The 16,900-nt window shown below is 39.4% G+C and overlaps 1 protein-coding gene across 9 annotated transcripts in view; it reads left to right on the top strand.

The window, feature by feature from the left end:
• Mef2c (myocyte enhancer factor 2C) overlaps positions 1–16,900 on the top strand; it is a 161,815-nt gene that overhangs the window by 123,906 nt on the left and 21,009 nt on the right. For all 9 annotated transcript variants that reach the window (XM_013126243.3, XM_013126239.3, XM_021223511.2 and 6 more), the window contains 2 exons: positions 5,278–5,464; positions 7,622–7,669. In XM_013126243.3, coding sequence (XP_012981697.1) covers positions 5,278–5,464; positions 7,622–7,669 — 235 coding nt within the window. The remainder of the gene's footprint in view (positions 1–5,277; positions 5,465–7,621; positions 7,670–16,900) is intronic.

Genomic DNA, 16,900 nt, shown 5'->3' with positions numbered 1-16,900 from the left:
AAAATCAAGATACTTGGTTTGTTAAGAGGTACAAGGACATGTTGCAGGAGGTGACATCCACACTAGAGTCTATGGGCAGAGCACCAAAGAGGAGCCACATGGCCTCTAGCTGGGCCATGGAGTCTTCATGCCTTACTGAATGTCTCAGCATCCATAGTAAAAAGCCCCATTTTTGCACATTGCTCTTGGTTGCTGGAAGTCCTTTTTGGTGAACATTTCCACAGCTGCTAAAACATTTACAACAAGACAAGGACACTCTGCCCTTCGTGTGTAGAGAGTGTCTTGAACTCTTTAAAAACATTACAAGACTGTTTTTCTATTTCGCAGAATCAGTGTGAAGCATTTCCCTTTTAAAATAGAAAATTTAATACTGAAGTCACCTGTTGGAATAGTGTAATTTATGACCATACTCCTCAATTATGTGAAATAATTCATGGGTGATTTGGAATGTTGTCGACCAGCATTCCTCCTGCTGGGTTTGCTACAGTTCATGCTGGGAATCATGGCAAGCAAGAAGAGCTCCATTAGAGGAACTGGGATTAGCAAAAGGCTTGAATGACTTAGAGGTAGAAGCAAAATTGCTTTAGGGGAAATGAGAAGAGAGAAAATGGGAAAAATCCATATTTTCCTCAGAATGATGGGCTATGAAGGGAAAGACATGATGCTGTACCTAGAATCAGCAATAGAATTAATGTGAAAACCAGTGGAAATGATTTATATGAAAAGTAAGATGCTTGAAAAAAAAGGAAAAGATTGAAACCATAGGCCTGGTGGGGACAAAATGGTAAAGCTCAAAAAAGAGGAGGAGGAGGATGGAACCTAGCAGACAAGATGAATTCATAGCAAGGTGGAGAAGCACCCTGGGTATCTACAGTATAAAGTTAGCTCAGGTGACTAATTAATCACCTGTACTTAATTGTGTAGATACTAAATACAGGAAAAGTGAGGGCAGGTGCTCATACAGTGATGAAGGTCGATCCACTGAGGCTATATAGGGAATGAACAGGTGTATGCTATAACTACTAGGAAGCCAAGAAGAAACTGGGATAGTAGCCATTGGTCATTAGACTTTTACAATGTTTTTTCTGTACTAGGAGCTTGGTAATGATAGTCCAATTAGTGGCAAAACAACAAAACAGAGTACACAGTTCAGTTGTTCACATGAACAAAAGAAGGCCCATTAACTAAAATTAAAATTTCATCAAAATGTGATATTTGATTTTTTATTGAACATTTCTGGATGGAGTGTTTGAGGAGATTAAGAATTAAGATGCTCTTCTGACTAGGAAATCATACCTCAAGGACCATGGCCACTGTTCAGAGCACCTGCATGCTGTCACAGAGATGGGCTTGGTGTATGCCCTGCTGTCACTCTCCAATTCTTCACGTTCTTAAAGCAACAGTTCAGCTCCCCTTTCTTTGAGTCATGAATAAGATATACAGGTCTACTCACAACACTCTGATTGCTCCAAATTCTACTTTCCAGAACTGAATCTTCTAAACATTTAGAGACTGCCATGATATAATCATAACTCCCCAAGTATTCAGTGTCTTTAGCCATGCAACCATCTTTTCTCATGGATAAGCAAATCAGGGTCAAGGGTATTAAATGGCTTTCTGGTTATGTGATAACTTATTATACAACTGGAGCTGCAGTTGATATTTCTTGAGGAAGGCCTAATCTTGATTTGCTAAAACATCAATGTGGTCATTTTAAGCTTGTAATCTACTTTCAAATTACTGTAGATAGTTCCTGACATGGCTAGAAGCAGTGAAACAAATGATAGAGCAATGATTTAGTTTATAATGTGACTTCAAAACTGTTTAAGTATGCTCTGATAATGGAATATATCTGCCTACCAGTTAGCCAATTACAAATGAGTTTTATAGTGTTCCTGCTCAAGTTGTTATTGTCCAATATGCTACAAGCTCAGTAATTCTTCAGGATAATGCTTAGCAGGAAAAGGAATTTAGTGATTTTTTCACTGAACTCATTGGTAGGGTACCTCAGAATTCATTGCATGATTATTAATTGCCTCCTGTATTGTGAATGTGTCTATAATCTCTTAGGGGAAGAGAGATGGACTTGGTTCTCTAGGAAGGGAAAGTCAATATTCTATTCAGTATGAGGAGAGTAGTTATATTTATAAACAGGAACAATGAGTACAAATTAAAACATTTAGAATCAAAAACAGTTTTAAACTATACACTCTTCAGTAAATATAGAAGGAGGGAGTCTTTACAATTTGTTTGTCCGGAGGCCTCAGTTGGATTAGTTTGGTAATCATATCACCCATGGATGGTAGTTTGTTAATACCCAATATGTTTAAATAGTAGAATCTCTGGCTACAAGATTTTATTGGCTCCAAAATACTAATCTGTACTGCATAGTGATCTAGGATCAAAACCAGATTCAGTAACTGATTCGATGATATTGGGCCATTTTCTCAACTTTACCATTTTGAAGAAGAAAAAAATTATGCACAACAAAGGGATACTGATGGGGTTAAATTACACAAAGTACTTAAATTACACACCCTAGTGCCTATTAGTAGAAAACATGTAGGAACTGGTAATCTTACACTTTTAGATTAATCCAATATATCCCAAAGAAGTCTCCTTTACAGAGAAATATTCAAATGTGTAATGCAAAGAATACATTTTGAATTGTTTATAGTGACAGACCTTGAGTACTTTGATGAACTGTACCATTTCTAACCAACATCAAAACTGTATTTAATTGTAAAAGACGAGAAAGAGATCCACAGATGGGCATAAGGAGCAAGCAAGCTGCCAGATGAAATAGAATAGTCAAGGTGGACGTCCTGGAGATGGCATGGTTTGGAGGACAGATTTGGATGTGATACTGAGGTTAATCATGGTACTTGGTCAGGAATGAAAAGCATGGGCAAGGATGGCCTGGCAGGCATGAGACAGTGGAGATTGATAAATGCCAAAATTTGGAGGATCTCTAGGCCATTTGAGGAAGTGAAACTTCAGTAAAATGGGCACAGTGCTGGGAACCAGCAGAGGGATGCTGTGTGCTCCAAAGGGTCAGACCGCTGACTGCTGTGTGGTGAAAGTTAAAAGCAGGAAGATGAGGTCCAGAGTGAGTCGATCCATCAAGAAACAACTGCAGGAATCACCAGGAGGGTGCTGGGAACAAGGGTGTTCTCACATCCACCCAGAATTCCAAACTGTCCTTCCCCCAAATCTGTAGAGCTAATATCATAGTCTGTAGCCATAGCCAGAAACAAGTGCGAAACTCAAGAGTATAGCTGAAGAGAGACTGATGAAAGGACTGCACACTTAGAGTTAAGGGGAACAGGAGAGAACAGTGAGATACGCTAGGACTTGGAGCCTAGAAACTGCTGTTACCTACCAGCCTAATGACCCAGCAAAGCAAGAAATGACTAGAGCAGGAAAAAATAAGAGAGCCACTGGAAGATGTGTCATTCTGTGGATGGAAGCAGCCCCTAAAATACAGCTGTGGTCTGGCAAGGAGGATGCTACTGCTGCAAAACAGGCCCTGGTCTCTCACTTCCGTTCTGTGCTGCTGCTGCTGCTGGTGTTGGTGCTGCTGCTGCCTGCACCAGGGGTCAGAAAGCCTGACTGATATTCTGAAGTCCAGGGCAGAGAGAAGAGATTGGAAGGTCGAGGCTGCTTAGCACTGTTACTATGCTGCTTTTGCAGGCGACTTCTATTCTTTTTTGGCATGTCAGGAAAGGGATATTTTTACCACTGCACAGTCACCTTACAGCATACATTAATATTTTTATTGTTTAAAGGAGCTTTGGACAGCTGGGTAAACATCCATGTTCTGATATATTACCAAGCATTTATATTCCACTGTCATCGAGTTTATCCAAGATTCATTTTCTGTTAGCTTGTGTACAAGCCATAGATGACCTAAAGGACAGATGTACTACCATGTCACAAGCATTTTTATTTCCCTGAAAAAAACAGTGAAAAAAAATCAGTGATTTGAAAGTAAGTTGTAAATATTTGCTTTAATCAGGGTTAGTATTTGTGTAGCATGGAAGAAAATAAAGGCATAAAATGAAGACTATGAAAGAACACATTATAGGTATCAGCAACATAGCCATAGCATTACTGCAGACACAATGTGTGATGCGGACCAGCCAATCAATGAGTCACAGATAGTTGATGTTAGCTCTAAAGAAAAAAGTAGTAAAAGCTCAAAGCAGTAACAGCAAACTAACTGAGCCAGAATAAACATGTCCAAGTAAACTTGGAGAACTTCTTATTGAAAACCTCAGAGGGCTTACATGTATCTTCTGTGTGTGTACACACATGTGCAATGTTTCATTATTAATGCTGTATGCCTTGATACCATGAGCCCTCTGGCATGTATTCCAATAGTATTTTCATTTGTAATGCTGACAAAAGGAGAAAGACAAGAGTGTTTACAACTATGATGAGTTCCTGCAAGCAGAAACAGAAACAGAAACATAATTTGCTTAAATTGCCAAAATAATAGCAAAAAATCAATAATTGGAACCTGGATCACTCTAATTAGACATCCGCACAGCTTCAGCTCACCAAATATTTGCCAACATCCTCATTTGAGTTATAGATCTTGCCATGTGGCAGGGGTAGTACCTATACAGCAAAATGTGAGGCTTTGTGTATTTTCTCAGCTATCACTTTAAAATGTGAGCAAGTGAATGATACATACTCTGCTGAAACCTGTACCGTAAAATGCCTATTATCTTGTGAGTTGCTATTAAGAGACAGACTTTTAAAAATAATAATTAAACTATATGTGCTATTCACAGACCTGAAGACGATTTTATATCATTAAACTTCTGCATAAATATGCTTCAATAAGCAATTAAACCAAAGGATCTGGTTTGCATTTTAATCCCCCCTTTTCTCTGTGAAGTCATCACAGTCATGTACCTTTGATCTTATAGTCATTTCTGGCACCAGATTCAGATATCACAAATGAATAATTATTGCTTCATAGAATGGAATTCAAAGACAATGGAGTCTAATGAAACGGGCCTTTGTTTCACACAGAAGTGAAACCTTTTCTAACAGTTACAAAGAAAGAGTTTTAAGCACAACGAAGAAATCAATTTATGATTGCACATCTTGAGACCCCATTCTTGACGGCAATCTACACACTGCATGGTTTGGAGTTTGGATTTCGAATTTTTTTCCTTAGAGAACGTAACGCTGTCTGCACTCGAATGATCTGCTAGCATCCTTCTGTCTGTCTTACATGGCTTTCCCCTTGTTTCTGCCCTACAGGCTGTTCCACCTCCCAACTTTGAGATGCCAGTCTCCATCCCAGTGTCGAGCCACAACAGTTTGGTATACAGCAACCCTGTCAGCTCACTGGGAAACCCCAACCTTCTGCCACTGGCCCACCCTTCTCTGCAGAGGAATAGTATGTCTCCTGGTGTAACACATAGACCTCCAAGTGCGGGTAACACAGGTATGTCCTTCAAAGGCCATAATGTTAACAAGTCGTTGGGAGGAACCTCTTGTAGCAGAAGCTTCCTTACCTAAGAGGTGCACTTTGGTTTCCCATGTATGCCTTTCATCGCTTAACATCCACACCTTACCAGATACTCCCTGTGAAGTTCTCCAGAGTCTCTTTCAAAATATTTCCTAGCCCATACTTTGTCTTTTCTGGCTGTCAACTACCTCCTCAAGTGGCTATATTTTAATCACATAATTCTCAAACAGTGTGTCAAGTATCTAGTCTACACACTTTTGTTCCTTGTCTCATCTATATAAAGTATCGCCCTCTCTCTTCTTCCTACAGAAATGTAGCCTCCTATGTAAAACTACTCTCTGTGGTCTCCCATAGCATCTGTCCCTATATGTAATTACTTGGATCTTTTTTTTTCTGAGACAACTTATCCCTGAATGAATATAAGGTAGAAAAGAACTGTGTGGTACAGTAGCATGACTTATCAGGAGTATGAAATAAGAACACAGCTGAGTTAGAAATGCGGTTAAGAGCATGTCACATACTCAGGTAGTCTCTAGAGATTTGCCTCTGCATTATAAAAGATCATTACTGCTGTTCAATTCACAGTGACCCAGAGACATGAAATTATTGCTCAGAAAAAAACACAGCCATCCTTAGTATGAGAATCCAGCTAAATATGTTGTGATGTGCTGTATTGAATATGTGTCTTTTTCTCCACTGGACTTGAAGGATCTTGAATGGAATAATGCCCATTTGATTTACCAAACTCACAGTGGGAGCTGATTCAGTGCGCACTGAATATAACTAAGCCATGCCTTCATATTTCCAGAAGCAGCCTCAAAAATAATTGTATTTCTAAATCTCATGCAGCAGTCCATTGTGTATTTACATTCTGGCTTTAAGGAAGAATCCACAGGGCACTTTCAATAGCTAAGACGCATTTAACTGTAGGAAGAGCAGCTTATTTACAGAACTTTTTCCTCTAGAAGATTTATAAATCTTGAACCAGAGAAGTGTGTGCAAAAGGCTTCACTGTGCCATTCTGTCTTTGAAAATACAATTGGAATTTTCTATAAATTTGAATAGCCATACAAATTCCTTTCCAATCATATTTAGATATTTTTGAATGTCTTATTTGATAATTTATGCTCATTTATTATTTTTAATTTGATACTTTGTCTTCAAAACTGTATTTGGTGGGAAATAGCAACAACTTTTTAAAAAAATATATTAATCATCTTTTCTGATTCCAAAACCTGGAGCCGAGTAATAACAATAACCAATCACCTAGAAACAACTAATAAAATCTCAATTAGATGATATTGCCACTAGTTTTCTAGATCTTGTTCTTCAAATTTTTAAAATACCAATTATATTCGGTCTTCTTGAAAGTTCGCAACTCTCATTAAGAAGCATAGACATTATTACACTTACCTGCTTATTTGTTTGCTGATTTTAATGGGGGTACGCAAGTGCCACTGCCCATGTGTGGCAATAGGAGGACAATGTCCAGGGATTAGTGCTCCTCCATATGTGGGCCCAGGAGATAGAACTCATGCCTGGTGGTGAGTGTCATAACCTGCTGAACCATCTCGCCAGCCCGAGATTTTATATTGTTTTTCAAATTAGCAAGGAAACAGCATATTTTTAAACCTGTGGCAGTGAAAGCTTTCTTATCATGTCACTAAGTAAAATTCAACTAGAGATATTAGCCAACTCATGAGAAAAATAAAATTTCTAATCAATTAATAATGCACAAAACTGATGCTTTAAAATATGTTTAGAAAGCAGCTAGACACCAGATGTGTGCCTATCAAGGCATATAGTTGACATGAAGTGGGGTTTCCTGTTATTTGCTGTGAAGCCCCTCTTTAGAAGAAAACTAGACTTGAAAATAATAATGCATAGACAATTCATAGACTGTAGTTTTCTAATATAATCGTTCCTAGAAAAAAAAACCTCTGCAAAAATGTCAGTGAGTGAATGCATTTTTAACATTTGTGTCACAGTAAAACAAATGTCAGCCCTCCGACTTAGGTAGAACCTTTTAAGACTGTCTCTCAGGAGAGGACAGATGCTGAGTGCTGAGGGCACTGTGCTCTGCTCCTTTGGCCCTTAGCCTTTCTCCTTTTGATCTTCCTCTTTGCTCCATAGGTGGTCTGATGGGTGGAGACCTCACATCCGGTGCAGGCACCAGCGCAGGTAAGCCCAGACCTCAGTGCTGCAGTGTGTGGCACTGGCCACAGTCTGTGGGTGATTTCCAAGACACTCTGAAGCTCCTTCTGAAGGAGGAGGGGTTGAACAGTGACTTACAAAGGAGCTGTGTATAACTGGAGTCTTCCTTGATGCAGCTTTAGCCAAGGCCAAGCAGATATCAACCTAACTGTCATGTCCAGTTTGTTAATGAAGACAATGGACTTGTGTCACTTCTACAGTAAGAGATACTTCCGAATAAAATAAAATAACTTCAGCTGTTCTGCAGAGAATTGTAGATTTTTCTCAGGTCACCTCAGTCCCTAATACCACTCTTTAGGCAAGACTATTATTTTAGGGAAGCCATACTTCTCACGTTGTCTGTGAAACAGTTCCTAACTGAATCAATGGAGTCCACCCTAAGTACTGATATCCAGTACAATTCTAAAGAAGAGTACATAAGAAATAATGGGAATGAGATTGCAATCATTCGACAATACTGCTAACAAAACCGTATTTGGCATTAACATGAAGACTCAGAGAAAGAACCTTAATAGACTGTGCCGCCACAAAAACCTTTAAATACATTTCAGCTCTTAAAATTATCTTCAACAGTGACTAGTTGTCTCATAGTCACATTTCTTCAGGTTCCCAAATTAATTTATAATATTGGAATTACTGAGATGTTGGTTTCCTTTTCAGTGCAGATACATAATATAACACAGTGCTTTTAAGTGCCAACTCTAGTTTACTATTATCGTAAGAAGTAACCATGGTAATTTCTACAGCTGGAACATGCTATAAATTTAAAATAGGAGGCAGGCATGAATGACACAAGGTTATGTTTGAAGTGTCAAAAAAATCAACTTTATTGAAATATGCATGGACAGCCTAATTAAAACATTTTGCTTGGGTCAAATATAATAGCCTGCTAATTATAAGAAAGAAGATAAGGGATATTGGCATATAAAAACATTTCATACATACATCTATTGGAGGTAGTGTCTCTTCTGGGTATTGGTTTTTTATTACTTCAGTAAGGGTACAGAAATAGTAGAACTATACAGAGAGTAGGAATAACTGTAGCTCCCTGTTTTAAAATCTTTTAAAGATTAGGTAGACCCAAATTAGTAAGTAGATTCAATAGTATTTTTCTAGACATTGAGTTTGTCATATTTGATTTTTTTCACTGCATAAAGTACTTTGCAATTAGTAACCTCAAATTTCAAGAACCAGAAAAAGTCCAGACCGGGGTTTCCTAGATTGAAGTCCTGTCCATACACTGGTTAGGAGAGGGGGCGGGGCTAGTTGAATAGTCACAAGGACCAAGTCATAACCCAAGAAAAGTAGTCTAGATGTTATGACTTTAACATTTCCCTAAGCCAGCTTGATTACTATTAAAGGAATAGCCAATAGTGGAAGTAAACACTAAGCAAATGTTTTTTTGTTTTTGTTTTGTAAATGCGGGGAAAAAACTTTGGGTTACTAAACTTTAATGCAAATGGCCTTTTGTTACTGTTTAATAGCAGTAATGCTTTAGAATTGATGTTGAAAATAAGTGTTCCATTGTTCAGTTCCTCTGTTATTGTTAATTGCCTGACAGTCTGCTAAATTTAATCATTCTCCAAGAATAAGGAAGATACTCAATCTTCTAAATATAAGTTTGCCATATACAGAGTGTAGACCCATTTTAAAAAATCTCAGGAGCTAAAACAAATCATTCTACTACCTCAGAAGGTGTGCCATAGACGCATGACACCATATACCTAGAAATAGAAGGGATCAGGCTGGTGATATGACTCGATGGACAAGTTTTTGCCAGAGGATAAGTGCTTGCCACTGATGCCTGGCTGTCTGAGCATTGAGGCAGTTGTAATCAACACTGTGTTCCTGTGGAGGATGGGAGACAGACACTGAACAGTACCCTAAAGCTCCTGGGCGAGCTAGTCCTACATATCCAGCAGCTAACAGCAGGAAAGCCTCGTTCAACAGTGCGGAAGGCAAGGGCCAGTTCTCAAGCTTCCCCACATTGCCTGTGGCACTGACCCCATGCCAAGCTTACACCAAAACATGCACACACACATTACATACATTCAGAGGTGGAAATAGAAGGAACCTAGGAAAAACTGTGACTGCTCCTTAGTACTAAATGTAATTTTCTGGTATAATTTTCATAGTTTCTACATCAATGTATACAAGTTACGTTACCATTTGTTTAATGGAGGAAGCAGCCCTTTCTGACCCTGGTTCCAAGGAACACCTGTTGCAGGTGCCATTTAGTCTTGAGCACAGCCGTGTCCTGCTTGCAAGCGCTCTCCTCTTCGCCTCCTCTTTCACACCAGCGAGTGTCATATGTCAAGGCTGAATACATCTGTGCTGATGTCAGAGAATCACATAGCACCAAGGGGAAGCAAGGCCAGCCAGAAAGTCTCTGCATTCGCAATGAAGAAAATGAAAGCACAATTGCCAAAGGATATCTTCCAAATTTTTAACATTGTCATTTAAACTCAAGGTCTTCGAGTTAGAACCTTTAAGGCCAAATGACAAGACTGCAACCAGATTAAGCCTTTGTTGTTGTGGTTGTTTTCCAAAATCAGATCGTCTCAACTAGTTACACACACGCACACGCACGCACACGAAAACAAAAAAAAAAACAGCAAAGGTATAGTTTCACTAGGGGAGGCAGTGACTTTCTGGAACTTATTGTGTGCCTTAAAAATACAATTAAATAGGTAAGAATTCTCTTTCTCAGCTCAGCTTGGTCACATGTAGTAACTTTCCCAACTATGACTGAGCTGTCCCAAGTACTTCCTAGGTTAACCCCTCTCCCTCCATAACTGACTCTATTTCCTAGGCTAAACCCTCCCCCTCCATAGCTAGCCTAGTGTCCTGATTTAGACTCACAGTAGTTCCCCTAGCCTCTTTCTGGAGTTTGCTTACACATCTTTCTGTCCCGTGTCGCATTCCCCGATAGTCTCCCTGAGGCTGACCAGTCTTTCTCAAAGCCTCACCCTAATGACATATCATCATTGACATGCATAAAGCTCAGCAATGTGTCCCTTTTCTTTCACAGTTAGCCATCTGTGGCCCATCCTACTTTCCAGGCTTGCATTGTTTTCTGTCATTGTCCTCAAAAGTACCTTGTACTCCAATTTTACTAGTAACAAACACTCGAAAGGTTTGTAATACGCATTTTCACAAAAACAAAAATGTAACTCAACCAACCTCATAGCTGTATTTTAAAGTAGATGCTCCCATTATACCATCTCTACATATGGGTAAACCAAGGCATGGTGAAGCTACTTAATGGCCTAAAGTAGAACCCAGGCAGTCCATCCACAGAGTCCGTGCTTCTGACCACCTCACCATGCTGCCCCTTCCAGGAAAGTGCCATGCCCTCCTCTCATGCCACCTGCACGTTGCTGACTCTTCTTTCCCGCCCCTGATCTGTGCTCCTGAGCACTGTCTGTCATCATTCAGAATGGAGTTCAACCATTCAGAGTCCTGCACCTCCGCTCTGTGTGCCCAGGGCAGCCTGCACTGACATTAAATGTTTCTTCCTTAGTCTCTGGGCATATCTCTCCTGGACACTGCCATTTGGGACAGAGCAGCCTTAGTTTGTGTCTCACCTCAATACATAAAAGTAGCACTCAGCAGATGTTCAGTAAAGGTTTATTCACTGAATAAAAAAATAATCTCTGAGATATAAAGCTTTTAATAGTAATAATTAAGCTTCAATAATAATAACCTTTATTATTTAATAAATAACTGTAATACTAAAGCTTTAGAAAAGTAAAAAGTGAGAATATTCTTTAAAATCTGTAATTTTAAATACAAAAACCCTTATCTATACTTCACAAAGGTAATATATTCATTTCAGACTGTTTAAAGTGAATGTTTAGTTGATAAAATGGCTAAGCACTGTTGGTTGATAAAGCAAGATTTTTATTACATTCTTTAATACAGTTTAAAACAAACTAAACAGCTGGGCAGTGGTGGCACATGTCTTTAATCCCAGAGGTTGGGAGACAGAGGCAGGTGGATTTCTGTGAGTTTGAGTTCAGCCTGGTCTACAAAGCTACACAGAGAAATCCTGTCTAGAAAAAAAGCAAAGCAAAACAAAGCAAAACACTAAATAGCTGATATATAACAGAAAGTAAAAATGAGGACTGGTGTCTCATCACAAATCACTGCTTAAAGCAATGAACCCTTATCATCACTTACATTAAGTAATTACCAAGAGGAAGGCCAGTTGTATGGAAGAAGAAAGGAAATAGGCGTGTGCTCTTGGTATAAGGGCTATATACAGCAAGCCATTATAATACATTAGTAACGGTGACATGTCTAGCTTTCAATCGACAGTTACTCATCCACGACTTACTGCTTTCCTAATAACAACCAGAATGAGACGTCACTGCGTTTAAAATCACATTTTCTCACGTCTCTGTACATTAACGCTTTTAACATGTTAATCTAAGTGGTTGTTGATGATTGTGAGATCATGTTCAATTGAATTCTTGTTGTAATCATTGCATTCAATGGAAATAACCACTTGCACAGTCATACCTTAAGCTGGATCAGGCACCATCAAAAAGCTAACTTCTGTGATTTTTGGTTAATATTCTTACGTTTCACAGAGCAGAAGGCACACCTATTTACTGATTCACAGTAAAGGTTTAATCACAGTAAGGGGAAGAACTTTAGAAACCATTTTGAAAAATTAAGAAAATATGGCAATCTACATAGCTATTTGACAATAAGACAAAGAAAATGTATGCATATTGGTTAATAATTTTAATTGGCATTCATTATAAATTACATATCATTTCATATAAAAAGAAACTAACAGCTGTTTCCTTCTTTTGATTGTCAATTGTTTACTGTTTTATGCATTGGGTTGTCAAGCTTTGCCACTTCTGGAATGCTTAATTTACATCCGCTAAATAGGTGGAGACGTGTGGCCTGCAATGGATTGCCATGGATACACACTGACAGGCAGATACCAGGGTCTACTTTCTAGGCTGAGCTAGACCTTCACTGCTGACTCAGCACCTTTAAGCCAAGCACTCACGCTGAAGCTAAGACAAGATTATCCTCATACTCCATTTTGCCAGCAATATCTTATGATCATTGTCATCACATAATCACAAAACTACATTTTTTCCTCTTTATTTTCCTTTGGTTTTTCGAGACAGGGTTTCTCTGTGTAGCTGTCCTGGCACTTGCTCTGTAGATCAGGCTGGCCTCGAACTTACAGACATCCTCCTGCTTCTGCCTACTGAGTGCTGGTATTAAAGGCGTGCGCCACTACCGCTCGGAAAAACTACACTTTTTAAAATTCAGGTGGCAGTGAAAAGAAAAAGAATAGCCCACTACAGTATGAAACCGAGTCGGAAGAATCAATGGGCACACGGTGCTTACACACCCACCTGTACATTTCTTATTCAATGACTTTTAAAAATTGTTGAAGTGACTAAAGCTTCCATTTACAAAGATGACTTAGTAAGTTTGCATTTTTGAAAAATTCAAGTTGCAACATTCCAGAAGGAAAATACATCAATTGGTGGCTTTCAAATAAGAAAACTAATTTTAGTATACAAATAAAATTTGCATGTCACTTCATTTTGAGGGTTGGGGGCATGTGTTACATTCCCCAGCCAGATTTTTATATCTTAAAAATATTATTAAGTAAAATATGAGGAAAACTAGGCTAATTGTTGGGTTCTGCTATAAAAGTATAATTTTGTTCGTCTGTGTTGTTCAGAAGAAAGAGAGAAAAAAGGAAGGGGGGAGGCAGGCAGGAAGGATGGAATGAATGAAAGAACAAATGAACGAACTCTGAATTCATTTTCAGTTTTACCTTGGAAGTTCCCAAAACATAAATAAAGATCCTGCTGGGCGGTGGTGGCGCACGCCTTTAATCCCAGCACTTGGGAGGCAGAGACAGGTGGATCTCTGTGAGTTCGAGGCTAGGCTGGACCGACAGCCTCCGAAACAATACAGAGATACCCTATCTCGTAAAACCAATAAATAAATAAATAAAGATCCTACATCCTTGCTTTATTATTACCTAAAAAAACAAAATAACAATGATATTTTTAACTTAAACCAAGGTCACCAAGATTTATTAAAGGGGGACAAGGAAACTTAGTCTTTTAATTCGACAATCTAGAGCAGGTGATGCACAGTCCCTGCCAGGAAAATCAGTTCCACTTTCCATGCACAAGGCGACAGATAAAGCAGGGCCCTGCCACACCTCTCTAGGGTCTGATGCTGGTCTGAGCAGGGCAGGTCTAAACTAAGACTTAGGGGAACATGCCACAAGTTAGTGCAGCATGGAAGTTCCACCTTCAGCTCCTGGGCTCTGCCTTAACCCCTAAGGAGTTTGATTTCCAAATAGAAAAAAGGAAAATCTCAGGTCATAGCTCCCTGGAGCGGTGTTTGTCAACCTTCCTAATGCTTCTTCAACCCTTCAATTTAGTCCCTGAAGTTGTGGTGGCCCCCAATCATGAAATTATTTTTGTTGCTGCTTCATAACTGTAATTTTGCTACTGTTATGGATCATAACCTAAATATCTGATAGGTAGATGGTCTTAGGCAAGCCCTATGACAGGGTTGCTCCATCTCCAAAGGGGTCGCAGTTCTCAGGTTGAGAACTGGTGTCCTAGAGTCTTCAAGCAGCTGTTGGAGCCTTTCTTTAATTAGTTCTGATTTCCCAAGCTATGTTTGTTTATTTGTTTGTGGCAGTATTGCCCTGGCTGGTCTAGAACTCATCCACTTAAGTGATTCCCAGCTGTGGTCTTTTTAAATAACTGGGGCTACAGATGTGGATGTACCACTATGCTCAGATTTCACGATGTCTTTAACACCTGCGTATCAATTATGTCCAGTAAAGTGATGTGAAAATTTGTGTCTCCATTCATATCCTATAAATTTGCTATAAGAATGGGACTGCTAATAAAACCTTCGTATTTTTAAGTTTAAACAGTTAATGTGTTCCTCCAAGCACACACAATATCAGTTTTACTAACTCGGAGACTCCTTTTCCCACACCACCCCCTTTCCTGGTTCTCCCTGATGTCTAATTTTGACACCACCATAGGATTTTTTAAAATCTTTTCTCTCCATAGCTTATATTTAGTTTTGGGGGTTTTTTTTTGGTAAATTTTGTTACAGTGACTTATTTATTGTGTGCACTAGGGCATGTCATGGCACGTGTCTGCTTGTCAAAGGACAACTTGAAAGATTTGTGTCTCTTATTCCATAGTGTGGGTCCCAGGGACTGAACTTAGGTTGGCACACTTGTCAAGGGGCACCCTTACCCACCCAATCATCTCACCAACCCATCACCTGAGATGACCATGAGGAGCACGGAGTTACACTTAAGTGGACAGCAGCTGCTGAAGGAGGGATGTGGTCCAAGGGGCCCTCTCTTCATCAACTGTTCACTTCTTGTGGACTTTCTCAGTTGAGGCTATGAGGCTGCTAGCCATGAGCATAGTTTTCTATTTCTAGATAATCTTTGCCAAGAACTTAAATTTTGTAGTTTAGACTTACATAATGTATTTTCCTTGAATTCCAATTCAATGAGTATGCGATCATGGCATCTCCTGTTTGGAAGACAGTGGTTATTTTAAAGAATTGGAGCTGGGGATACTAAAATCTTGAGCAGCAGTTTCAGCTTTTACGCTGAATTGTCCGTGGGCACTAAGGATTCACAAGGTTTGTTTATTATGGCACCATTTCAATTGTTTGAACTCAGTACTGAAGTGTTCAACTGTCTCCCTCAACACGTGTCCTTCCTTTACAGTTTCTCACCCACATTATGCCAAAGAAGGGATTCTGCTTTTTTTCTCTACTAGGAGAAGGAGAACCTGTTGGACTAACACAGCTATTACAGCAGTGGGAACCAATCTGTCTATATCTAATTTACATATTCAGACATGCTAGTACTAATTTACATACCAAGCATGAAAAAAAAACAGTTTTAGTTAGAGTAGTATTAAGTCCGATGAAAACAGTAAAGTCATGGAGCAAAATTTGTGCATTTGGAATTACTTTTGGGAAATATGCCATCCACATACATTGGAAATAATAAAATAACCCAAAAGAATAGAGAATCGCATGAGAGAATCAACACAGAGCACCTAGAGAAAGTGCGTGTTGATAAATGTTGGCTTCTGTCAGCATTACAATTATCATATCCTTGGTTTTCTAACCAAGAAGAGAGTGTGGTTTGATTGTGTTCCAGCACTGTTCAGTGAATGTACACCGCCCCGTACTGGTGCAGTAGTAGTCTCCGCAGAGACGGCAGGTCTAGGCTGTGTCCTTGAGGGTGAGTGAAGCAAGTGTAGTCATAAATCTGAGGCATCATGGGAATGCAGCAAATGCCTTGCCACACATTTCACTTTGAACATTATGAACTTCGTATGTGTTCAAAGCGGTTGTGTAAATGTTAAAACCACAAGCCATTATTCCTTCTCTTCTGTCACGTTCTCCCTAATTTATACTGTCTCAATATTTTTGTTTAGAAAAATGACTGAAAGAAAGAGCAATTGTGTCAATAATGAAGACACCCCCTCATTTTTAGCAAAGAGACAGCCCCCAAAATCTCAAGAAGTGAATAATTAAATGAGTCATAAATCTATCATTCATGGTTAAGTGGAGTTTTTTTTTTCTTAAGATAGTAAGGTTTGATGCCATTTTTATGGCGCCATTAAAAACTATCCGTTAAGTCAGTACCCCAAGCATGCGGATATTCTCAGAGCCTATGCACATGGAAAAATCAGATTGTCTTCCTCTGCCTTCCTTGTGAATGGGGGCTTTTCCAGGGATGGGGGAAATACGCAAGGCACGCTAAATCTCAAACATCTGGTCTTTGTAGTGACGCAGCGGAGGCCTGCGTTTGGATATGTATCAAAGCTCTCACATTTGCTCCCCGGGTGACTGCAGAAGCCTCCTAAGCTTCAGTTTCCTCCTTCGCTAAATGTTGGGTGACAAAGCGAGGTCCACATGATGATTTGGACAAAGGAGTGCACAAGGCTGCTTTGGCATGGACCCTCTTTCCTTGGGGAATCTACCTTGTAGAAGTAGAAGCCTGCTGCTTTATCAGTCACGTGGATATTGGCTTTCACAGAGCATACGTTTCGCAGAAGGTGTGTAGCACACCACCCCAAGGCTCAGTACATAACGTTTGTCACCATTCGTGAGAAACTGAGACAATCCCCAGAACCTATGTCA

The sequence above is a fragment of the Mesocricetus auratus genome, unplaced genomic scaffold (genome assembly GCF_017639785.1).
Source record: "Mesocricetus auratus isolate SY011 unplaced genomic scaffold, BCM_Maur_2.0 Super-Scaffold_100020, whole genome shotgun sequence".
NCBI lineage: Eukaryota > Metazoa > Chordata > Mammalia > Rodentia > Cricetidae > Mesocricetus > Mesocricetus auratus.
Note: the sequence above shows the minus strand (reverse complement) of the source record. Positions and strands in the feature narration are given on the sequence as shown.